Source organism: Pongo abelii, chromosome 19 (assembly GCF_028885655.2).
Source record: "Pongo abelii isolate AG06213 chromosome 19, NHGRI_mPonAbe1-v2.0_pri, whole genome shotgun sequence".
NCBI classification, from domain to species: Eukaryota; Metazoa; Chordata; class Mammalia; order Primates; family Hominidae; genus Pongo; species Pongo abelii.
This window is the reverse complement of record NC_072004.2, coordinates 20,026,065-20,052,577: the sequence shown is the minus strand read 5'-3', so window position 1 is coordinate 20,052,577 and position 26,513 is coordinate 20,026,065. Positions and strand designations below refer to the sequence as shown.

General features: G+C 41.2%; 1 protein-coding gene and 1 pseudogene across 1 annotated transcript; both read left to right on the top strand.

Annotated features, from left to right (window-relative positions):
* The first annotated feature begins 15,845 nt into the window (after positions 1–15,845).
* On the top strand, positions 15,846–17,279 carry LOC134760607 (interleukin-6 receptor subunit beta-like; annotated as a pseudogene).
* A 1,073-nt stretch (positions 17,280–18,352) lies between these two features.
* On the top strand, positions 18,353–21,526 carry LOC100444429 (putative homeobox protein Meis3-like 2). Its single transcript, XM_054535521.2, has one exon. It carries the CDS (start codon positions 18,463–18,465, stop codon positions 19,525–19,527), a length of 1,065 nt encoding a protein of 354 aa, XP_054391496.1. The 5' UTR covers positions 18,353–18,462; the 3' UTR covers positions 19,528–21,526.
* The last annotated feature ends 4,987 nt before the right edge of the window (positions 21,527–26,513 follow it).

The window sequence follows — 26,513 nt, the reverse complement described above, 5'->3', positions numbered from 1 at the left end:
ATTTACCTCATTAAAAGACAAATGAATAGTCTATCATATTTTGGTCATGTTTTCATAAGTTAGTTTTAATGAAATATTATGAGTTTCTCCTGAAAAGGACCAGAGTTATGTTTTGACCCCTTGCATAGTTTGTATGACATCAGGAATGTAGCACAGTATTGAAAAAAAAAAGCATGTTTATTTGAATTGAAAAAATGAACCACAAATATTTCAGGGAAATGATATGGAAACTGAATGAATGGTCTACATAAAGCCAAAGCCATTTCAACAAAGACACAAAACTGTCTTGCTGCCAGCTGGGTTAGATATAGAAATCACAAGTAGAGAAGTTTAACATGGCAACCTTAAAGCCTACTCTGAACATTGTGGAGTGATTGGCACATAGTAAGTAATTGAAAAATTTTTATTTATAGCCATTCACAAAGGAGTCAAAGCAAAATATATCATATATTTTACATATTTATATATTCAGTGGCCTTTACTATAAAGCATTGAAATAAAAACAGTAGCAATAAATTATCTTAATTATTTGATGAGATATTTATATGAAATATTTATAAAAGGATAATAGAAAAATAGAATTGATATTCTTGTAAAACTCAAACACTGAAGAAGATAATCTGGTGATTAAAATAAATAATAACCATGGCTACCATATTTTTAAAAAGAAAATAACAAATATTGTCTAGAAGGTGGACAAACTGAAACCCGTATACACTGTTGGAAGAGACTTAAAGTGGTGCAGATGCTATGCAAAACAGTATGTCAGCTCCTCAAAACTTAAAAGCAGAATTACTGTATAATCCAGCAATTCACTATTCAGAATTGATATAAGCACTATATTTCACTCAGGTCATTTTAAAACCGCCATAATAACTATTAAATCATTGCATTGGGCTGGGTGCAGTGGCTCATGCCTGTAATGCCAGCACTTTGGGAGGCTGAGGTGGGTGGATCATCTGAGGTCAAGAGTTCGAGACTAGCCTGGATAGCCTGGTGAAAATCCGTCTCTACTAAACAAAAAATTAGCCGGGTATGGTGGCACAAGCCTTTAATCTCAGCTACTCAGGAGGCTGAGGCAGGAGAATTGTTTGAACCCAGGAAGCGGAGGTTGCAGTGAGCCCAGATCGTGACACTGCACTCCAGCCTGGGCAGCAAGAGTGAAACACTGTCTCAAAAAAAAAAAAAAAAAAAAAAATCATTGCATTGAATTGTATGCTCCAATTTTCTTCATTCTCAACAATAAATGGAGATAGGTGATTATAAGAACACAATTCTGGCCGGGCGCGGTGGCTCACGCCTGTAATCCCTGCACTTTGGGAGGCCGAGGCCGGTGAATCATGAGGTCAGGAGATTGAGACCATCCTGGCTAACACGGTGAAACCCCATCTCTACTAAAAAATTAGCCAGGCGTCCTGGCGGGTGCCTGTAGTCGCAGCTACTCGGAACCCTGAGGCAGGAGAATGGTGTGAACCCGGGAGGTGGACCTTGCAGTGAGCCAAGATTGCGCCACTGCACCCCAACCTGGGCGATAGAGTGAGACTTCATCACAAAAAAAAAAAAAAATTAAGTTGTTATTGAGTGAGGGAAAAAACAAGACAAATTTTATGTTATACTACATACCATAGCAATAGAAATTGTGGAACAGATTTTACTTTTTAAATGCCGATTTGACTTATAATCTATACATAAAAGGAAAATGGAATTAGGTTTTTATTAACTAGTTTTATTAACTAGAAGAAGCTGTTACGAGAACATCAACAGAAGTCTACTGAGTATTTTCAAGTGCAAAGTCATTGACATTTAAGAAACAACTTAGATATATAAATAATTTGTTGTGCAATAAAATTACAGTGCAAGACAAACCATAATCTGTGCAAATAATTAAAAACCTAAATATGTCAATGGATCATAAGTATCAAGTGACAACAAATGAATAGATTAATTTTTATAGGGCTCATGACCTCTGCTTATTACATTTAAATGACTGCAAAGGAAAAAATAACTCTTTTGGCAGGTTAATATTTGGATTTTATCAATCATAATCACTTATGCCATGGGTCTGAAAAAATGTTCTGGGCTGCATATATGTTCTGCATATGAATCTTAGAAGAATAGTCATTTACTGTCAACAGTAGTTGTTTTAAAAAGTAAAATGACATTTTATGCAGAATTTTCTTCTTTTCCCTTAGCATGCTGTGTTAGTTTCCTAAGGCTAGGAACAGAATAAATGACCACAAACCACAGGGCTTAAGATGATAGAAATTCATTTTTTCACCATTCACGAGGCCAGAAATTCAAAAAGGAGGTGTGAGTATGATTGATTCCTTTGGGAGGCTTTCAGGTAAAATCTCCTTCTTAGCTTCTGGTGGTTTCCAGCTGTCCTTGGCATTCCGTGACTGTAGGCAGCTAACTCCAGACTCTGCCTCCCTTGTCCCATGGCCGTCTTCCCTGTAGGTCTCTGGATGTTCCCACGACCTTCCTGTAAGGACACAGCCATTGGCTTTACGGCCCACCCTAATGCACTGTGACCTTGTCTTAACCAAGTGTATCTGCAGAGACCCTGTTTCCAAATAGTTTAACATTCCTGGGTTCCAGCTGGACATGACTTTCTGTGGGACACTATTCAACATGGGAGATATGCATGTATTTTTTAAGAAAATAATGAGTTCTGCCTCTGCTATAAAGCCCCTTTTCTTTTCATTAATGTTGATTATTATAAAATAGCATGGAGAGTTGACAGAGCTCTAAGTAGTTCTCAACGGTCACAGCGTGGGAAACAAATGGGGGAGTGGGAAGAAATAAGATTTGATAAATAGTTCAGGGCAAGATGATAGAAGGGCAAGTACATCATGCTAAAAAAAAAAAGTAATTGCTGTTTTGTGGCAAAGAAGAACAATAAAAATTTAGAAATATTTATTAGGTGTCTATTCTTTGTCAATAATGTACAAAAACATTCTGGGGATAATGAGCTGAGAAAGGTATTTGGCTTCATGTGTATCGCAGTGCAACAAGAAACCAATTCCTGAGACAGAAACAATTGGTAAAGGAGCACATTTGGGTTTGTCAAGCTTGAAGTTGAAAAAAAATTAAGTAGAAAACAGGCCTAGCCAAGCTGAAATGTTCCTAGTGTAAACAAAATAATAGGATGAAAATCTCCTGATACCTCAATGGGAAAGCATGAAGAGATGACAGGAAATAGGATTCGGAGCTTTGCAACATTGTAAAGTGTTACCAGCGTTAAGAATGATCTTAGAAGAAAGAAAAACATTGGAAAATAAAAACAGAAAGGTGATTGGAGTTTTAACTTGGTGTTGAATAAAATTAAATTAAGGAGCTGGAGGAAGAAAAGAATATATCAACTGGAAGAGCAAAAGTTGAAAATACGGAATTTATGAGAACATTTTAACTTTAACTGAGGAATGTTCAGTGAAACAGTAGAGCTCTCCCCACCTCTTCTCCCTTTCTCGGTGGTCTTTTTCCCCACTATCTTCTTCCCCTCGCCCTCTCCCCACTGTGGTTTTTCTCTTTTCTGAGATGAGTCTCCCTGTGTTGTCCAGGATGGAGTGCAGTGGTGAGTTCTCAGCTCACTGCAACCTCTGCCCCCTGGTTCAAGCAGTTCTCCTGCCTCACAGCCTCTGGAGTAGCTGGGGTTACAGGCGCTCGCCACCACGCCCGGCTAATTTTTGTATTTGTGGTAGAGACTGGGTTTCAGCATGTTGGTCAGGCAGGTCTCGAACTCCTGAACTTGGAATCCGCCCGCCTCAGCCTTCCAAAGTGCTGGGATTACAGGCGTGAGCCACCGCGCCCTGCCGTGTCCTCACCTTCTTCTTTCCCACCCTCCTTTCTGCCTCTCCGACTTTCCAAGGTTCTTTCCCACCTTCTCCTTACCCTCCTCCCCCTCTGCCTGCAGTCTTCTGGGCCCCACTGTCTTCCTTCCGCAGCCAACACTTTTCATTTCTGAGGCAGTGGGGCGGCGGGGCGGCGGGGCGGCGGGGCGGCGGGGCGGCGGGGCGGCGGGGCGGCGGGGCGGCGGGGCGGCGGGGCGGCGGGGCGGCGGCACAAAGAAACAAAAAATTATTTGTCAAGGTAAACAATATTATCAGACATAATCAAGAACATTTTTATAAGATAACTTTGTGAGGTCAACAACAACACAAGTGAGAAAATTTCAAATACCATTTTTTATGATGAATATTTATTCATCATATGCTTCTGATAAAGACAGAGTAGGTATCCTAGAATAATTTAAATTAGGTTTTGTATGTAAAGTAACATTTTAAAACAAATCAGGTCCAGGCATGGTGGCTCACGCCTATAATCCCAGCACTTTGGGAGGCAGAGGCGGGTGGATCACTTGAGGTCAGGAGGTCGAGACCAGCCTGGCTAACATGGCAAAACCCCATGTCTACTAAAATTACAAAATTAGTAGTGGCGTGCGCCTGTAGTCACAGCTACTCGGGAAGCTGAGGCAGGAGAATCCCTTGATTCTCAGAGGTGGAGGTTGCAGTCAGCCGAGATTGTGCCACTGCACTCCAGCCTGGGTGACACAGCAAGACTCCATCACAAAAAAATAAAAATAAAAAAAAATAAATAAATAAAAATAAATCGGAGGCAATAATTTAATTTTTTTTTAACAGTAACTGAGTTAATGCACAGCTAAGAATTGTCAGGCTAAGATTTGGAGAGAAACAGCATCTAGAGAAATAAGAGCTGCTTTGCCCTGGAGCCATTTCTTACTTCAGATGGGGTATCTACCCAGGTTGTGTTAAACATCTGTTAGTCTTGCAGAGACCCCCAGTTTGCTCATGGATATTAAAGGCTGCTGGTGCATTAAAGCAGTGAGAAGGTACCAGAATTCACCCAATCACCACAGCAGGCTGGCTGCTCTCCACCTGAGTGCCCCAAAAAGGTTCCAACTCCAAATTTTTATGAAAGTGATTCAGAATTTGATTGTCCTTATACTTCTGACATGAGCAAATAGCAATCATTTGAGAAAGAAAACATTAGTTGGGCCTCTAAAGACAGACAAAACCAGTTGTTCACCACTATATTTTGTACATTTGCTCAAAGATATGAGGGTCAATGAAGAAAAAAAGACACTGTGAGAAGGAATAAACAGATGCCAAGGAAAAAGAAAAAAATGTGTCAAAGCAACTAGAATTACTATATTCAAAGACATGACGTCAAGCTTGGAAACTTCAACAAGAAAGTGGAAAGTATAAAATTGACAGATTAGGGTAAATAACACACAAAAATTCTAAGACTAAAAAATGTGAGGAAGAAAAAGGTCACTCAATATATGAGTTTAACAGCAAATGAGACACAGCTAAGTAGAGAAGCAGTGAATTATAATTGATGTCATAAACTAACCAGAAAAAATATGCATGTTGATACATACATTCGTAAAGATATATGGATACAAGAGCTTAAGAGTCACTGAGGATATTTCATAATAAAATCTAATATATGCTGAAGAAAAGAGATGAAAATAAGAATGGGATGGAAAAATATTTAAAGACCCAATTGCTGAGAACTTTCTAAACTTAATGAAATATAATAACCTACAATTTCAGAAAGACAAACTCCTGGTAATGAAGCTGCAGAAAACCAAGAAACAAGTAGAAATTAGTAGAGCTTCACTGTGATGTAAGACATTAACCGCTAGTCAAAAAATTCCCTACACAACCAAAGTATCTTTTAAAAATAAAGATAACATTAAAACATGTTCAGATGAGTAAAAACTGACAGAAATTTTTTTTTATCAGCAGATAGACCCTAAGTGAAATTCTAAAGCATGTTTATTGAGAAAGAAGAAAAAGCAAAATGATAATAAATAAATATTTTCAAGGATTCAGGGATGAATGGAGAGCAGCAAAAGTGGCAGATATCTTGACAATACACAAATGGACAAAAACAGCAATGCCTTGGGGATATTAAATACATAGCACAGACCCAATTCACACACAAGTACAAGTACATGTGAGAAGGGATAACAGGGCTGGGCACAGTGACTCAGGCCTGTAATCCCAGCACTTTGGGAGGCCAAAGCAGGTGGATCATGAAGTCAGGAATTCAACACCAGCCTGGCCAACACAGTGAAAGCCTGTCTCTACTAAAAATACAAAAATTAGCTGGGCGTGGTGGTGGGCGCCTGTAGTCCCAGCTACTTGGGTGGCTGAGGCAGGAGAATCACTTGAAGCCAGGAGGCAGAGGTTGCAGTGAGCCAAGATCAAGCCACCACAATCCAGCCTAGGTGACATGGTGAGACTCTGTCTCACAAAAAAAAAAAAAAAAAAAAAAAAAGAGAAGGGATAATAAAATTAAGGTCCTTCTTTGCATTTTCCAGAACAATAGTAAAAAGAATTCATAACTATTAAATTTTGATAAGTCAAAAAATATATTGTAATTTCTGGCTGGGTGCGGTGGCTCACGCCTGTAATCCCAGCACTTTGGGAGGCTGAGGTGGGCAGATCACCTGAGGTAGGGAGTTCGAGGCCAGCCTGACCAACATGGTGAAATCTCATCTCTACTAAAAATACAAAATTAGCTGGGCATGGTGGCACATGCCTGTAATCCCAGCTACTCGGGAGGCTAAGGCAGGAGAATTGCTTGAACCAGGAGGCAGAGGTTGCAGTGACCTGAGATGGCGCCATTGCACTCCAGCCTGGGCAACAAGAGCGAAACTACATCTCAAAAAAAAAAAAAAAAAGTATCGTTGAATAATTCTTTTTCTTTAACAGGGGACTTTTTTCTGGTCTGACCCCCAGCTCCCCACCTACCTACATAAGAGACTGGAGTGGGTATGGGGGAGAATCTTCACCAGAAATGGGGGAAGCAGTACAGGTTCACGTTGTGGAAGGTGACAGTCCCTCTCCATTGACCATCCCCTACAGGGCTCCCAGAACACTGGAGCCAAGCAGACACCCCCAGCAGAGAACTGGAGATTCTTGTCTGGAGAAACAGAATAGTCTTAGAGAAAAGCCCCTGAGGGGCCAATGTCTCAGCAGTCTCCATCCAGCTGCCCTTCTCCCATCTCAGTGCACTTCCCCTAAAATGCATGCCCCGGCCTGGGAGCAGGGGCCGGGAGAGGGCCCACCAGCTTCTCTCAGGTCAGGACAATGGCCAGATACTGCAGAGGCACTGAGCGTGTTAAGACATTCTTGCCTTACCGTAAGCATGATGCCATTATTGTCCCCACTTTTCAGATGAGGGAACCATGGCCTGGGGGGTGAGGCGGGTCACTCAGCGAGGAAGTAGAATGGAGAATAGAATACCAGGCATTGGGCTGCAGAGCCCAGCCTTCCCCTGGGCTAACGGAGGGAGGGGTGACTGCGGCCCACAGTCTCCAGAGGTCTGGGAGCAGGGCATCAATGGCGAGGCTGGGGGGTTACTCACCACTCATGGGTGAGAAGGTCAAACTCCCCGTACAGCTGGCCCATCATGATGGACTTGGCCTTGAGCACATAGTACTTGACAGCCTCGTACATGCCACCACTGATGGATGGCTGCCCTTTCAGTGATGTCATGGCAGCTGCCAGGACTCTGTAACACTGGGAGATGGACCGCCTGAGAGTGAGGCTCTCAGAGAGAAAGGCTGGAGTGGACTGGGGGCCACGGGGAGGGGGAGGGGTATTCTATGCCAAGGGCCACAAATGGAGGCCAACCCCTATTGAAGCTGCACCCCCCTGCAGGCCCACTATCCGGATACTGGCTGCCAAGCTTGGCTCTGCTTACAGTACTCTTGCCAGAGCCTGTGGCCCCGATGAGTATGAGGCCGTGTCGCACCACCGTGGTCTCGTAGAGCTGGATGCACCTTGGTCAGGAAGCCTGGGGGACATGGCATGGGGCCCAAGGGTCAGAGCATGGGCTTGGATCCTGGCCACACCACTAGCTTGTGTGACCTTGGGTGAGTCACTGCAGTCCCTGAGCCTCAATTTCCTCATCTATAAAATGAGGACGGTGGTAGCACATTACTTACTACACTTGCTTTATCAAATATCCATCCTCCTATGCATTCTTCTATCCATTATTAATCTTCCTTTTGGGGGGAATGAATTTCAGAGTAAATTGAAGACAATAAATATTTCCTTCTAAATACTTAAACATATACATCATTTACTGGACTTCAACGATCTCTTTACAGTTTTCTTCTGACATCAATTTTATGCACAATGAGCTCCCCAAGTGAATGTTTGTTGAATTTTGTGTATATTTGTGAATTTTAAGTGTATATTTACTAAATATTGACAAATGTATGTCAGTGTAATACAAATCTTTATGAAGATCTACAATATTTGTCCACATATATTTTGCCTTATCCCCTCTCTTTTCTTCTTCTGGGATTCCAATTAGGTATAATAGGTATATGTTGGACCTTTTGATATGGTTCTGTGGGTCTCTGAGACTATTTTTTTCTAGTATCTTTTTTCTCTCTTCTTTAGAGTCAATAATGTTGATCTTTTTTCAAGTTCACTGTCTCTTCTTCTGTTATCTTCATTCTGCAGTTAAGACTATTGATGAATTTTTTATTTAGACATCGCATTTTTTTAGTTCTAGAGTTTACAGTTCATTGTTATAGTTTCCCTCTACTGCAATTTCCGATTTTTACATTATTGTAAACCAATTTTCTTTCATGTATGTGAGCTTTAAAATCTTTGTCTGCTAATTTGAGCATCTAGGTCATCTGGGTTTGGATTCTGTGGATTGTCTTTTTTCTTGAAAATGGATCACATTTTCTTGTTTCTTTGTATGTGGAGTAATTTGGGGTTGGATTTTTGATATCAGTATCAAAAATATTGAATGTTACCTTGTGGAGACTCTAGGTTCAGTTACATTCCTCTGAGAAGATTCCTTCCTTCCTCCCTCTCTTCTTTCCTCCCTCCCTTCCTCCTTCCCTTTCTCCTTTCCTTCCTGGTATGGTTTGGATGTTTGTCCACTCTAAATCTCATGTGATTCCCAATGTTGGAGGTGGGGCCTGATGGGAGGTGATTGGATCACGGGGCAGATCCCTCATGAATGGCTTAGCACCATCGCCTTTATTCAAAGTGAGTTTCTCGCTCTGAGTTCCTGTGAGATCTGCTTGTTTAAAAGAGCATGGCACCTCCCCTGTGCATCTCTTGCTCCTGCTGTGACCAGGTGATGTGCCTGCTCCCCCTTTGACTCTGGCCATGAGTGTAAGCTTCCTGAGGCCGTTACAAGAAGCAGATGCTGGCACTATGCTTCCTGTGCACTATGCAAAACTGTGAGCAAATGAAACCACATTTTTTTATAAATTACCCAGCTTCAGGTATTCCTTTATAGTGATGCAAACAGCCTAACACAACTCTCTCCCTTTCTTTCCTTTCTTTCTTCCTCCCTTCTGCCAGACAAGTAAGTTGGTTGGACTTAAAGTGCAAATTTTGTCTTGGGTGGTAGTTAGAGATCAGCCAGATATTTGAACAGGCTTTATTTACAGAATTTGGGAATCTCTCCTTTCCAGGAATCCCCACCTTACTTTTCTGCAGCTCTGATTTCCCTGAATTCTACCCTGTGGTTCTTCAGGCCAGAAAGACTGAGTTTTCTATTGGAGCTTTATATAACCTGTGTGGTGCCAACTTTGATGTGTACTCAGGCTAAAAGTCATTAAAAACAGATAACTCACTTTGTGCCATTACCTTTTTCCCAAGAGTCAACTGCTGTCTGGATCTGTATTACTTTTCTTTACTCTTCCTTGCCTAAAGGATTTTTATTTGCTTGTTTTGTTTTAGTTTTGGTCTAGAGTTTATTGTTACCTGCAAGAGAGTTGGGTCTGGCAGGAGTGATTTTCTTTTTTAATTTTAATTTTTTTTGTTTTGAGACAGAGTTTTGCTTTGTCACTCAGGCTGGAGTGCAGTGGCATGGTCTGGGCTCCCTGCAATTTCCACCTCCTGGGTTCAAATAATTCTCGTGCCTCAGCCTCTTGAGTAGCTGGGACAACAGGCACGCACCACCACACCCAACTAATTTTTGTAATTTTTAAGAGTAGAGATGGGGTTTCACCATGTTGGCGAGGCTGGTCTCAAATTTCTGTCCTCAAGCAGTTCACACTCGCCTTGGCTTCCCAAAGTGCTGGGATTACAGACGTGAACCACTGTGCCCGGCCAAATTTTAATTATTTGAAGAAAGAAGAAAATATGAACCCAGTGTCTGGTCTACCATCTTATTTTGTGTATATCAATAGTACTTCTCAAAAAATAGCTTTTGAAAGTTCTGGCTCACAGAATCCCCAATCAATTGACCTTTGTCTTTTTTTCATACTTGTTAACAATGTTGGGATCAAACCATGTAGTCTTGTAATCTGTTTTTTCCACATAATATATTGTGACCATTTCATATTTGTTGCTTTTTGATGACTTCATAGTATTTCTTCATATGGATATACCATAATTTGTCCAACAAATTTTCTGTTTTTATGTAATTTTGAGTTTTTAATGTATTATTGTTATCAGAAAAAAGGTAAGAAATATCTTCCTAGCAATATGTGATAGCTTTTCTTATGTTCTTCATGTTGCACTCACTAAAAAGCATTGCTTTTTAAGTTGAATGAGGGAGAAATAGGTTAACTCTTAAATTATAGGTTATATATTAGAGAGAAAATTACTTTTATTAGAGTCAAGAAAGTAAGGTGGTACCTCATTATAAAGAAGCTAAATATGTGTATGTATGTATGCATATGTGAATAATGGGTTGAGATAGAGAAGATTTTGAGAGGATAGGGCAGACTGCTATCAATGACTAATATTGTCTTTCAAGAATAGTCATGAATCATTTAACAATGGGGATATGTTCCGAGAAATGTGTTGCTAAGCTATTCCATCATTGCATGGACAGTATAGAGGCACTTAACACAAACCTAGATGGTTTAGCCTACTAAACACTTAGGCTATATGGATATAGCCTAAGCTGTCACATATTATAGCTCCTAGGCTACAGACCTATACAGTATGCTACTATACTGAATACTGTAGGCAGTTATAACAATGGAAAGTATTAGTGTATATAAATATATCTAAACATAGAAAAGGTACAGTAAAATATGGCATAAAAAATGACAAACCTTCTATTAGTCCGTTCTCATACAGCTGATAAAGACATGCCTGAGACTGGGTAATTTATGATGAAAAGAGTTTAATGGGTTTACAGTTCCATGTGGTTGGAGAGGTCTCACAACAATGGTGGAAGGCGAAAGGCACATCTTACATGGCAGCAGCTGAGAGAGAATGAGAGTGAAGCCAAAGGGGAAGCCCTTTATAAAACCATCAGATATTGTGAGACTTATTCACTACTACAAGAACAGTATGGGGAAAACTGCCCCCATGACTCCATTATCTCCTACCATGTCCCTCCCACAACATGTGGGAATTCTGGGAGCAAAAATTCAAGATGAGATTTGGGTGGGGACACAGCCAAACCATATCATTCCTCCCCAGCCCCTCCCAAATCTCATGTCCTCACATTTGAAAACCAATCATGCCTTCCCAACAGTCCCCCAAAGTTTTAACTCATTTCATCATTAACTTAAAAGTCCACAGTCCAAAGTCTCATCTGAGACAAGGCAAGTCCCTTCCACCTATGAGCCTGCAAAATCAAAAGTGAGTTAGTTACTTCCTAGATACAGAGGGGGTAAAGGCATTGGATAAATAAACCATTCCAAATGGGAGAAATTGGCCAAAATGAAGGGGCTAAAGGCCCAATGCAAATCTGAAGTCTGGGGGGCAGTCAAGTCTTTTATTTATTTATTTATTTTTTGTGAGATGGAGTCTCACTCTGTCACCCAGGCCAGAGTGCAGTGGCATGATCTCAGTTCACTGCAATCTCCACCTCCTGGGTTCACACCATTCTCCTGCCTCAGCCTCCTGAGTAGCTGGGACTACAGGTGCCCACCACCACACCTGGCTAATTTTTTGTATTATTAGTAGAGACGGGGTTTCACTGTGTTAGCCAGGATGGTCTCGATCTCCTGACCTCGTGATCCACCCGCCTTGGCCTCCCAAAGTGGTGGGATTACACATGTGAGCCACTGCACCCGGCCAGGGCAGTCAAATCTTAAAGCACCAAATCCATCTCCTTTGACTCCATATCTTGCATCCAGGTCACACTGATGCAAGAGGTGCGTTCTCATGGTCTTGGGCAGCTCCACCCATGTAGCTTTGCTCCTGGTTGCTTTCATGGGCTGGCGTTGAGTCTCTGCGGCTTTTCCAGATGCACAGTGCAAGCTGTTGGTGGATCTACCATTCTGGGGTCTGGAAGACGGTGGCTCTCGCAGCTCCACTAAGGCACTGCCCCAGTGGGGACTCTGTGTTTGATCTTCAACCTCACCTTTCCCTTCTGCACTGCCCTAGCAGAGGTTCTCTATGAGGCCCCTGCCCCTGCAGCAAACGTCTGCCTGGACATCCAGGCATTTCCACGCATTTTCTGAAATCTAAGCAGAGGTTCCCAAACCTCAATTTTTGACTTCTGTGTACCCACAGGCTCAAAACCACATGGAAGCTGCCAAGGCTTGAGGCTTGCACCTCTGAAGCCATGGCCCAAGCCATACATTGGCCTCTTTTGTCCATGGCTAGAGTGGCTGAGATGTCCCTTGGCTGCACACAGCAGGGGGGCCCTGGGCCCAGCCCACAGACCCATTTTTTCCTCCTAGGCCTCTGGGCCCATAAAGGGAGGGGCTGCTGCAAAGGTCTTTGACATGCCCTGGAGACATTTTCCCCATTGTCTTGGTGATTAACATTTGACTCCTTGTCACTTAGGCAAATTTCTGCAGCTGGCTAGAATTTCTCCTCAGAAAATGGGTTTTTTTTTCTATTGCATTGTCAGGCTGCAAATTTTTTGGACTTCTGTCCCCTGTTTCTGTTTCAAAACTGAGTGCTTTTAACAGCACCCAAATTACCTCTTGAATGCTTTGCTGCTTAGAAATTTCTTCTGCCAGACACCCTCAATTATCTCCCTCAACTTCAAGGTTCCACAAATTTCTAGGGCAGGGACAAAATGCCACCAGTCTCTTTGCTAAAACATAGCAGGAGTCGCTTTTACTTCATTTCCCAACAAGTTCCTTATCTCCATCTAAGATCACCTCAGCCTGGATTTTATTGTCCACATGATTATCAGCATTTTGGTGAAAGCCATTCAGCAAGTCTCTAGGAAGTTCCAAACTTTCCCACATCTTCCTGTCTTCTTCTGAGCCCTCCAAACAGTTCCAGACTCAAGCTGTTATCCAGTTCCAAAATCACTTTCACATCTTTGGGTATCTTTATAGCAGCACCCCACTCCTGGCACCAATTTACTGTATTACTCCTTTTTCATGATGCTGATAGAGACATACCCGGGACTGGGTAATTTATGATGCAAAAGACGTTTTATGGACTCACTGTTCCATTTGGCTGGGGAGGCCTCACAATCATGGCGGAAGGTGAAAGGCACATCTTACATGGTGACAGGCAAGAGAGAATGAGCGCCAAGTGAAAGGGGATACCCCTTATAAAACCATCAGATCGTGTGAGACTTATTCATTACCACAAGAACAGTGTGGGGGAAATTGCCTCCATGATTCAATTATCTCCCACTGGCTCCTCCCACAACACTTGGGAATTATGGCAGCCACAGTTGAAGATGAGATTTGGGTAGGAACACAGTCAACCCATATCACACCTGTTTTGGGCATTTACCATGAATGGAGCTTGCAGGGCTGTAAGTTGTTTTGGGTGAGTCAGTGAGTAATTAATGACTGAATGTGAAGCCTAGGACATTACTGTATGTATACTATTGTGGACTTTATAAACACTCTACACTTAGGATACACTAAATTTATTGAATATATTTTTGTTCCTTCAATAATAAATCTTAGCTTACTGTAACTTTTTTACTTTATAATCTTTTAAATATTCTTAAACTTGTGGACTCTTTTGTAATAACACTTGGCTTAAAACACCAAACAACAGTGTACAGCTATCCAAAAATACTTTCTTTATGTCCTTACTGTATAAGCTTTTTTTCTATTAAAAATTTCTTTTTCTTACTTTTTAAACTTTTTTGTTAAAAACTAAGACCCAAACATACACATTAGCCTAGGCCTACATATCTTGATGACAACCATCGTGATGTCACCAGGCGATAGGAACTTTTCAGCTTCATTATATTCTTATGGCACCACTTTGTATATGTGGTCCATAGTTAACCACAACATTGTTATATGGAGAATTATGATAATTTCAACCTTTGAAGAATTTAGTTTTATGTCTATATATTATTCCCAATGTGATCACTAACCTTGAAAGGAATTTGAGCTATGTTTTATCCTTTTTAAATTATGAGATACAATACACATAGAAAAATCCACAAAACAGAAATATACAGCTCAGTGATTTATTACAAAGCGGAACACCTGTGTAGGTATCACCCAGGTAAAGAAAGAGTATTACTAGTAACCCAATAGCCTCTCTCTTTTTCTTTGCCTTTCAGTCATTCTAGAGTAATCAGTATCACAATTGTTATAGTCATAACTCTCTTGCTTTTTTTCAACAACCACCCTGACTTCTGTCTCCATAAATGACTTTTGCCTGTTGTTGTTTTTCTTTTCTTTTTTTGTTTTTTTTTTGAGAGACAGAGTCTCGCTCTGTAGCCCAGGCTGGAGTGCAGTGGTGCAATCTCGGCTCACTGCAAGCTCCGCCTCCTGGATTCATGCCATTCTCCTGCCTCAGCCTCCCGAGTAGCTGGGACTACAGACGCCCGCCACCACGCCCGGCCGATTTTTTTTGTACTTTTAGTAGAGACGGGGTTTCACCCTGTTAGCCAGGATGGTCTCGATCTCCTGACCTCATGATCCACCTGCCTCGGCCTCCCAAAGTGCTGGGATTGCAGGCGTGAACCACAGCACCTGGCCTGCTTTTCTTACTTCTTACCACTTAAGTGCATATCCCTGAATGTTGTAGTTTAACTTTTTTCTGTTTTCTGAACTTTATATAAAATAAACAACATATTCACTCAGGCGGCGTGGCCTGAGTGAAACCCAATGGAAAAAGCGTGACATTTAGAAGCAGAAGACTGAGCTTCAAATCCCTACTCTTTCACTTACTAAGTTTGTGATTTGGAAATATCTGAGCAAGATGTTGACGTTGCAGACTTGGCTAGTGCCAGCTTTGTTTATTTTCCTCACCACTGAATCTATAGGTGAACTTCTAGATCCATGTGGTTATATCAGTCCCGAATCTCCAATTGTACAACTTCATTCTAATTTCACTGCAGTTTGTGTGCTAAAGGAAAAATGTATGGATTATTTTCATGTAAATGCTTATGACATTGTCTGGAAAACAAACCGTTTTACTATTCCTAAGGAGCAATATACTATCATAAACAGAACAGCATCCAGTGTCACCTTTACACATATAGCTTCATTAAATATTCAATTCACTTGCAACATTCTTACATTCAGACAGTTTGAACAGAACGTTATGGAATCACAATAATTTCAGGCTTGCCTCCAGAAAAACCTAAAAATTTGAGTTGCACTGTGAATGAGGGAAAGAAAATGAGGTGTGAGTGGGATCGTGGAAGGGAAACACACTTGGAGACAAACTTCACTTTAAACTCTGAATGGACAACACACAAGTTTGCTGATTGCAAAGCAAAACGTGACACTCCCACCTCATGCACTGTTGATTATTCTACTGTGTATTTTGTCAACATTCAAGTCTGGGTAGAAGCAGAGAATGCCCTTGGGAAGGTTACATCAGATCACATCAATTTTGATGCTGTATATAAAGTGAAGCCTAATCCACCACATAATTTATCAGTGATCATCTCAGAGGAACTGTCTAGTATCTTAAACTGTTTGCTTAGCATTCCTATTGACAACTCTTCTGGGAGTGCTGTTCTGCTTTAATAAGCGAGACCTAATTAAAAAACACATCTGGCCTAACGTTCCAGATCCTTCAAAGAGTCATATTGCCCAGTGGTCACCTCACACTCCTTCAAGGCACAATTTTAATGCAAAAGATCAAATGTATTCAGATGGCAATTTCACTGATGTAAGTGTTGTGGAAATAGAAGCAAATGACAAAAAGCCTTTTGCAGAAGATCTGAAATCATTGGACCTGTTCAAAAAGGAAAAAATTAATACTGAAGGACACAGCAGTGGTATTGGGGGGTCTTTATGCATGTCATCTTCTAGGCCAAGCATTTCTAGCTGTGATGAAAATGAATCTACACACAACACTTCAAGCACTGTCCAGTATTCTGCTCTGGTACACAGTGGCTACAGATACCAAGTTCCATCAGTCCAAGTCTTCTCAAGATCTGAGTCCATCCAGCCCTTGTTAGATTCAGTGGAGCGGCAAAAGATCTACAATTAGTAGATCATGTAGATGGCAGTGATGGCATTTTGCCCAGGCAACACTACTTCAAACAGAACTGCAGTCAGCATGAATCCAGTCCAGATATTTCAAGTTTTGAAAGGTCAAAACAAGTTTCATCAGTCAATGAGGAAGATTTTGTTAGACTTAAACAACAGATTTCAGATCATATTTCACAATCCCATGGATCTGGGCAAATGAAAATGTTTCAGGAATTTTCTGCAGCCGATACTTTGGTCCAGGTACTGAGGGACTAGTAGAAAGATCTGAAACAGTTGGGATGGAGGCTGTGATTGATGAAGGAATGCCTAAAAGTTACCACAGATTGTATGGCAAGGTGGCTACATGCCTCGGTGAAGGACTAGTAGTTCCTGCTACAACTTCAGCAGTACCTATAAAGTAAAGCTAAAATTATTTTATCTGTGAATTCAGATTTTTAAAAAGTGTTCCATCTCTGAAGATGATCATTTGCCCTTAAGGACAAAAATGAACTGAAGTTTCACATGAGCTATTTCCATTCCAGAATATCTGGGATTCTACTTTAAGCACTACATAAACTGACTTTATCCTCAGATTAGCTGAATGACTTTGTGCTGTTTCAGGATGTTTGCACTGAAGAAAAACAGAAAGCTTATCTGAAATTTATAAAACTTTTTGTTTTGCTACATAGAAAACAGAAGGTATTTAAATAATAAGCAGTGATATGCTTAGTGAGCACAGCTATACTGATTTTGATTAGAATAGTCATCAAAGTGGCTTAGGGACAGTTAATATAAAAGATTAGAGGAGCAAGGTCTAGACCATCTACTTCTGCTAAAATAACTTAAAAAGAGGTCCATAGGCCATAACTATATGAGCCTAGCTTTTGTAATCTGACAAAAAAATGAGAGCAGCCTCGTGTATATCAATGTACACAATATTCCTTAGGTCCCTTCCATTGGTGGTGATGCTGCCAGTTATTACTGGAGGAAAGGAATTCTAGAGCTTTAACTTAGCAGATTAAAAGTACTCATTTTTTTTTTTTTTTTGAGTCGGAGTCTTGCTCTGTTGCCCTGGCTGGAGTGAAGTGGCACGTCTCTGCTCACTGCAAGCTCTGCCTCCCGGGTTCACGCCATTCTCCTGCCTCAGCCTCCAGAGTAGCTGGGACTACAGGCGCCCGCCACCATGCCTGGCTAATGTTTTTGTATTTTTAGTAGAGACGGGGTTTCACAGTGTTAGCCAGGATGGTCTCGATCTCCTGACCTCGTGATCTGCCTCGGCCTCGGCCTCCTAAAGTGCTGGGATTACAGGCGTGAGCCACTGCACCCGGCCTAAAAGTACTCATTTTTTATTCATCAATAATTAGTAATCTGACTAGTTTTCAAAAATTTGCTTATTATTAACAACCTCTTTGAAGATCCATTTCACAAACTCAACAGAGTGCCACGATTAAGAGCTAGGGATCCCCCAAACTATCTCAAGCATCTAAAAAATTGCCACTTTTTAAAGGCTTAAATTGTAGTAAAGGGGGAAAAAAACCCATAAATCATCTAAAAAATTGCCATTTTTAAAGGCTTAAATTGTGTGTGTGTATATATGTACACACACACACACACACACACACACACATCATTGACCTTTCTTAAGACTTCAGAGGGTGGAACTTCCGGATGTGACCACAGAGAGGGAGAGACCGGGAACGCGGAGCGCGGCCGCCAGCACCCCCGAGCAGCCGCTGGACCCCCCGCCGCCCCCCGCCCCCTGCGGTCCCGGGTCTGTGCGTCTGGGGACGGTTAGATTCCCTCCAGAGCCGGGGTAGGGACGGGGGCGCTCAGGGTAGGGGGCCTCAGGCACCCTGCCCGCGCCTGCTGCCCCATCCCCGCCGCGATACGCTCCTGGCCGTGACCCCCGCTGGGGGCGGGGGCCGAGGTCCATGCGCGGAGCCCCCACCCGGCCAGGCGCCTGCCGCTGACTGCGGCGCGGATTGGGGTCGCGCGCCTGGCCTCCAGCCCACCCCCTGGCATCGACACCGCGGGCCGTCGGGGGCTGCGGCCCCGGGCTGCGCCCTCCCCCGCGGCCAGGCTCTGGAGGGACCCTGGAGCTGCGCAGGCCTCAGCCCATGGCCCGGAGGTACGATGAGCTGCCGCACTACCCAGGCATCTCGGATGGCCCCGCAGCCCTGGCTGGCTTCCCAGAGGCAGCGCCCGAGGCACCAGGGCCCTATGGTCCTCACCGGCCTCCCCAGCCCCTACCCCCAGGCTTGGACAGCGACAGCCTGAAGAGGGACAAGGATGAGATCTATGGACACCCGCTCTTCCCCCTCTTGGCCCTGGTCTTCGAGAAATGTGAACTGGCTACGTGCTCTCCCCGTGATGGGGCCGGAGCTGGGCTGGGGACACCCCCCGGCGGCGACGTCTGCTCCTCTGATTCCTTCAACGAGGACAACACTGCCTTCGCCAAGCAGGTTCGCTCTGAGAGGTCCTTCTTCTCCTCCAACCCAGAACTGGACAATCTGATGATCCAGGCCATCCAAGTGCTGCGGTTCCACCTGCTGGAGCTGGAGAAGGGAAAGATGCCCATCGACCTGGTCATCGAGGATCGGGACAGCGGCTGCAGGGAGGACTTCGAGGACTACCCAGCTTCCTGCCCCAGCCTCCCAGACCTGAATAATATATGGATTCGAGACCATGAGGATAGCGGGTCTGTACATTTGGGGACCCCAGGTCCATCCAGCGGGGGCCTGGCCTCCCAGAGTGGGGACAACTCCAGTGATCAAGGAGACGGCGTGGCCTCTCCCAGTTCTGGTGGAGAAGATGAGGACTTGGACCAGAAGCGACGGCGAAACAAGAAGAGGGGGATTTTCCCCAAAGTGGCCACCAACATCATGCGAGCCTGGTTGTTCCAGCACCTCTCGCATTCCTACCCCTCGGAGGAGCAGAAGAAACAGCTGGCGCAGGACACGGGGCTCACCATCCTGCAAGTCAACAACTGGTTCATTAATGCCCGGAGACGCATCGTGCAACCTATGATCAATCAATCAAACCGCACAGGGCAGGGTGCAGCCTTCAGCCCAGAAGGCCAGCCCATCGGAGGCTATACCGAGACGCAGCCACACGTGGCCGTCCGGCCTCCAGGATCAGTGGGGATGAGTTTGAACTTGGAAGGAGAATGGCATTATCTATAGAGGCTGATGCAGGAGAGACACAGCTGATGCTCTGACCCCCAGCCTCACAGCAGGCTCTGGTTCCCTCCTGGTCCTCTGGCTTCAGGACCCCACCTCCAAAGGCCCCTCCGCTCAACGCCTACCTCCCTGGGGCCCTGCTGGGACATGGGGGCCTTAGTGCCCACCCAAGGGGCTCTCAAGGACACCAGCAAGGCCTCCAGGCCCTGAGCCCCGCTTCTGCCTTCACCTCTGCCTGGGACCCGAGCTGGGCTCCTGGGCCTTGGTCCCCAGAAGACGGCAGCTAGGGCCTTGCTGCCAGGACAGAGAAGGGACAGGGTGGCTGGGCAGTCAGGGAAGGAGGGTCTCCCGGATCCGACATTTTGGAGAGATTCCTTCACCCTCCTGTCCCCCCCACCTCCCTTCTCTAATTTCTTCTTTTTTTAATGATAAAGTCTTAAAAACACAGAAAAAAAAAAGACTTCAGAGAATTAGGTAGATGAAGCACTTTATACAGTATATATCTTCAGCTTAAATTTGTTTTGAGTATTTTTTTTTATTTTTAAGTAGGCAAAGATTTAAAATTTTTTATTTTTAGTAAATGTTTGAAGCAAACTAAAAAGACTTGGGCAATATTTACCAAAACAAAACAGAACCCAAAAAATTGTACATCTTGATCTTAGCAAATATCCTTATTGTAGAGACACTTAATAAAGAGATGGTATTTTAATATCTGCAGTTCTGAGGTAGGGTGGAACTTGGTTCTACATTGTGATTTAGGAATTTTTTAAACCTTTTTTCTTCAGGGGAGAAGTGACCCCGGCCTCGAGTTTAGTGCTAAAGCCACTAGTGTACTTATGCTGTCCCCTAACCACCACATGCGACATGGAGGCAGAGGCTAAATATAGGGGCTTTCTTAAGAAAGTAAGAGGAAATTAGCAAGCATTATTAGTGATTGACTACTGCTATCAAGTGAATTCAAAGGAAACAGGTTTTTATGCCATATTTAAGTTACAGAAACCAGGCATGCTTAGAATAGTTTCTAGGGCAACAGAGCGAGACTCCATCTCAAAAAAAAAAAGAATAGTTTCTAGAGGTTATTGGAGAATAGAAAGCTAAGAAAACTTGGTATACATTTACAATTGAAATATAATTACACTTTTTACTCTCAGAATATTATTCACATTAGACTTCCTGTTTATCTTTTATATTCTTGCATTTATATAATGCCTGATCCTTCAAAGTTCTTTCACATATTATATGATCTTTATGAAAAACAGTAGATGCTTTATTCTGATATATTCAGTTTCTCACTTTAGGCAAAAGTGGATTAATAGAATGGTGAATTCAAAGTAGATGAGGAAAATCAGGCACAGAGAAGTAAAGGCAGGGACAGACCCAAATTCACACAAGAAGATAATGACATCACCAGCATTTAAGTTGATCATCAAAGGCTGGGCTGGATTTGTCTTGCTATATGTGTCAGGAAATTTATACCTATTACATTTTCCATGTTCTCAAAATAAGTCATATGATCGTAATGTTTAGCTGCAACTTTTCTCCCAACAAATAGTGTCATGAAGAATGTTGCAGTGTGAAGTTTGTACATTTCAGGGTCAGTTGTACAATGTGAACTCTTTATCTACGGGAATGAGAATGGAGGATCATGAAGGCCATGATATAAACAAATTTGCATGTTGAAGCCTGTATAAAACATGGTACAGTGAGTGAATGCCCGCATCCCCAAGAACACTTTATACATATTAAATAGATATATGATTACTGTGCAAAAATTCGTTCTGGAAATGAACATATATTTGAGCACTAATATGTAATGTACATCTTCTGCCCTAAGGAGAAAATAAATCATAAAACTTGTTTCACATTCAAAATTACTTTCCCGAGCATGTCTTAGAGTAATCTATGTGTTGATGCATGTAAATTGTATTTTGGGTAGGCAAAGAAACAAATCTGGTTATTTATGTAAAAACTAGTCTAATAAAGTGAGTGGCTTCATCACTTTAAATCTTTAGTGTCTAAAAGTGGTGTTTAAAGTAATACTAGCACATCAGAAAACCTTGTGTGAACAAAACTAACTCACTCACTGCTTCTGCAACTGCAGTTGTTCCCCTTAGGGTTATTAAAAAAAGGACCCAAGTGTTACATGTGTTGATATTATGACTTGTCAGTTACTGATGTCTGTGGTATCCTACCCTCATCTCTGAAACGGATAATACTGAATAATTATTAGAAAACTATAAGACTTCACACTTTGTACCATTAAAACCTAAAATTTTAATCCTATCCTTTTTTATTATGGATCAATCAGCACTCGGGAACAGAGCAGCAAGGAAAAAAAGGAAATTTCATTCATATGTTCTGTGTTCATATCTCTTCGGTACCTAATTGTTCATTTAATTTCAGCCTTATTCCTTCATAAGGGATTTTACCACATGAAGTCATCCGATGACCCTAGCTCTTATTGTGAAGTTAAAGATGAGTAGAGTATGCTCACAAATGTTACAACTTAAAAACGTTACAAAACATTTATTAAAGCTCATATTTAAAGTAGAGCATCTAGTTTGAGAAATAGACATCAATTATTAAAGATGTCCTTTTTCTACCCATTTAACTAGTTAAAACCATGACGTGTAAATGTAGAAGTAGAATAATCATAGAATTCCCTAAAATATTTCTGTTTACTAACATATATTGACCAAGTACATCAAACAGGAGAGATCTTCCTTCATTCTGTTATAGTCCACATCATTCTAATTTTACTCAGTTGTTATTAAGAGCATATTCCTAAACCATACACTTTTGTTTCAATAAAGTTTTATTTTGTTGAGATGAATAAAATATCAAAGTTATAAGCTACGTAAGACAAAAGTTCAATTGTTCAAAAAATTTACTGGGATAGCTTTCTATTATAGGTATTTTTAGATTATATTGCTCTGATAAGATTACTTGCTTTAAAAAGTTTGTACTTTTCTGTAAATTGAAAGAATATGGAGTCATAAAATGGCAAGTGTTTTAGGGTTAGCCTAAAATTGGGCATTGTCCTTGATTTCATAGAAGGTATAAACTAGCAGGCTTATAGCCTGATTCTTCTTTAGACTGGTCTTTTGCAGCAGTTCCTTTTCAGACTCAATAAACAGAATTCAGATGGATGTAAGTCAAAACAAAACTTTACAAAGCCAAGTGTATTATCTTTTGCATTAACCTATTTTTTCCATCATACATGCTACTAGTATGTGCATTAGCATGATATTCTCATATACATTGCATTAAAAATTAAAAGGTGGCAGCTCAGGGTGAGCTCTTCTGTCATCATTTGTTCCTAAATTTTTAAGGGCTTTTTCTCAGTCAATAGTTTGTACAAACTGGGTAGTTTAACTTCATTACCCATTTCATTAAAGATGATGGATTGTGATGAGATGCATTTAAGGCCAATAGTGACAGATTTTTTTTTAATCTCTTGAACACAAGCTTTGAATGATAACTACAGGTTTTAAGTGCTGTTACATTAATACCATAATGTGATGTGTTAGAACCAAAGGGATAGTTTAAAGGTAGATATCTGAAAATTGTCTAGTCTCAATGTATATATGTATTGAATATACTCTAAAAATAAATGTGTAATTTGCTAGTAGGACAATGCAGTGATTAGTATTAGGTATGTCTCTTTTATATCCTAGCTATGTCCCACTGTCTTCTAAGTGCAATCTTTTCCTGTTCACTTGCAGTTTTACCCCATCTACTCTAACTTCAGTTGGAAGGCTTGTCTAGAGTATAGTATGTGTTTTTACCTTTGCAGTGAATTGCAGGTGCTAATTGTAACTACAGCTATTTTTATGTTGATATAACTCCAAGTCTTATATTAAATGTTCTATTATATATTAGCTCTAATCCCTTAAGTAAATTTTAAGAAATTAATTCTTGTTAAAAAAAAAAAAGAAGAAGTGCTTCCTGGTCCTAAGGCCATGAAAATTTTCATGTAAGTTGACTTAAATATGGAAGCTTTATTGGCTTGTCTTTAACATTTAATTTAGATCTACAATCCCCATGGAACTAATTTTTTCTGAATATGTTTGGTTGAATGAAGGCTTATATATATATTTTTGTTTGTTGTTGTTGTTGTTTTATTTATTTATTTATTTTTTTTGATACAGAGTCTCACTCTGTCGCCCAGGCTGGAGTGCAGTGGCGTGATCTCGGCTCACTCCAAGTTCCGCACCATTCTCCTGCCTCAGCCTCCCGAGTAGCTGGGACTACAGGCGCCTGCCACCACGCCCAGCTAATTTTTTGTATTTTTAGTAGAGTTTCACCGTGTTAGCCAGGATGGTCTCGATCTCCTGAACTCGTGATCCTCGCCTCGGCCTCCCAAAGTGCTGGGATTACAGGCGTGAGCCACCATGCCCGGCCGAAGGCTTATTTTTTTCCATATTGATATCCAGTTGTCTTATCACTTTTTAGTGAAAAGACCATCCTTTCTTGTGCAGTGCCACCTTAACTATAAATTAAGTGTTCATAAAATGGGTATCTGTTTCTGGGCCTTTTCTTCTTTGCCATTGATCTCTTTTTCTATCACTTACCAGTATTCTATTAATACCCAGTAGAGCAAATCTTTCAATCTTGTTTTTCTTCTTAAAGATTAAGTTTTTGGTTATTCTTGGTCTTTAGTGTTTCCATATAAATGTCATTTATAAAGTGTTTTTGCAATTTGATTTCCAACTTAATTGCTCTGTAGTAAGAAAACATACTTTGTATGATTTCAATCCTTTTAAATTTGAGAGGTTTTTAGTGTATCTCAACCTGGTGAATTTTAATAAATATTCTGTGTCTTCTTGAAAAGAATATATCTCCAAAAAAACCTTTTAATTTGAAAGATGTTCTATATATAAGTAGAAAAATAAGAGGAAACTTGGATCACAAAATATAGAAATGTCTACGGGGCAAAGAAAAATGCCAGAAACTTACCAAACTGTCTTAAGTGCAGGCTTCATGGCTGATCCCTGGCATAATACTCCTTCGCACAGAACTCCATAAGTATGTGCTGATGTTTCTAGGTATCAAAGGCATGTGATTTAGTGTTACTTGAGACAAAATATTTTTTTCTTTTGCCTTGGGTGTACCAGCTGTTGGCTAATAACTCCAAGAATAGGATGTTATTAAACTTTAGAAACATTTGCTTTCAGGATCTGTCAGATCATCTTTTGGAGATCAGAAGCTTGAACTTTCCAGTTCATCCCAGCCTGGACCCAGTTATGATGTGTATAACCTGTTCTGTATGTATCGGCACATTTCACCTGGTTTGAGTCTAGGTTTTTCTCCCTGCTCAGAAGTGACGAGACTGTATGGATCAGGTATGAAAATGTTTTATGCTTTTCCTCTTTGTGTTTCTCTTTAAGAAATGTAGAATTCGGGCTGGGCGTGGTTGCACATGCCTGTAATCCCAGCACTTTGGGAGGCCGAGGCGGGCGGATCACCAGGTCAGGAGATCAGAGTTCGAGACCATCCTGGCTAACACGGTGAAACTCCGTCTCTACTAAAAATACAAAAAATTAGCTGGGCGTAGTGGCGGGCACCTGTAGTCCCAGCTACTGGGGAGGCTGAGGCAGGAGAATGGCATGAACCCGGGAGGCGGAGCTTGCATTGAGCCAAGATTGTGCCACTGCACTCCATCCTGGGTGACAGAGCCAGACTCCGTCTCAAAAAAAAAAAAAAAAAAAAAAAAATGTAGAATTCGAATCTAAGATCTGAGAATACATGATTCTTACTATTAAGGGCAATTTAAAAATAAGAAAAAAGCAAGCTTCCTAAATGTTGTGATAAATATTATAACTTCTCTGTAGTGTTATATCTAATATAAAAACTGAAAGATTAATGACTTATGTCTGTTTGTAGTTCTAAATTCCATCGTAGTTTTCCTTTTTTGAAAGAAGTTTTGGTTCAAGATATCTTTTGCACAGCATGGGGACTATAATAGTTAATTATGATATATTCTTGAAAAGTGCCAAGAGAGTGGATATTAGGTGTTCTCAAAACACTTTTTCTTATCACTCAATAGTGGTAACTATGTGCAGTAATACATTTGTAAATTAGCTAGATTTAATCATTCCACAATGTATACATCCTTTAAAACATGTTGTACACCATGAATACATACAATAAAAAAGAAAGAAATTAGCTGCATGCCAGATATAAGAGAAAAAACATAAAAAAAGAAAGAAATTCTGTTTTCAGATTATTTTGTGGTGTTGTTGTTGTTGTTGTTGTTGTTGTTACAGGGTCTCCCTTTGTCTCCCAGGCTGGAGTGCAGTGGTGTGATCTAGGCTCACTGCAGCATCAACCTCCCAGGATCGAGGGATTCTCGCACCTTGGGACCTCCACCCCCCAGCAGCTGGGACTACAGGCATGTGCCACACGCACACGTCTAATTTTTTTGTATTTATTGTAGAGACAGAGTTTCACCATGTTACCCAGGTTGGGCTCGAACTCCTGGGCTGAAACGATTCCCCTGCCTTGATCTCCCAAATTGCTGGGATTACAAGCATGAGCCACTGCACCCAGCCCAGAATATTTTGTATATATTTTGCCTGTCATTTGTCTATTTATAAATTCTACAACATATTTGTACATAGATATGTTGTACAAAATACAATTTTTTTCATTTTTTCTGTATTCAGTGAAAATGATAAATTTAGAAACTCATGATGTGATTAGAAATATAAACAAAGAAAATGCTTAAATTATTATCAAACTTTTTTAGTTTCATATTTGAGACTGTATGAATTATAGTCTACCATGTTTGCCTGTGATTCACAAAATTCTATTTTTCAGGATTTATATATATATACATATATATATATATATCTCAACCACCGAATTTAGTGTAAGGTACTGAAAATAAAGAAGAAATACTTATTTAAGGGCCTGCCTTGCGTTCACTACTGTGCTAGCATATACATTTGACATGCAAAGTTCCTTTTGTCACAGTTCCTACAGTT

Coding starts and splice junctions, on each gene's coding strand:
- LOC100444429 (XM_054535521.2), top strand. CDS start 18,463: ATGGCCCGGAGGTACGATGAGCTGCCGCACTACCCAGGCATCTCGGAT.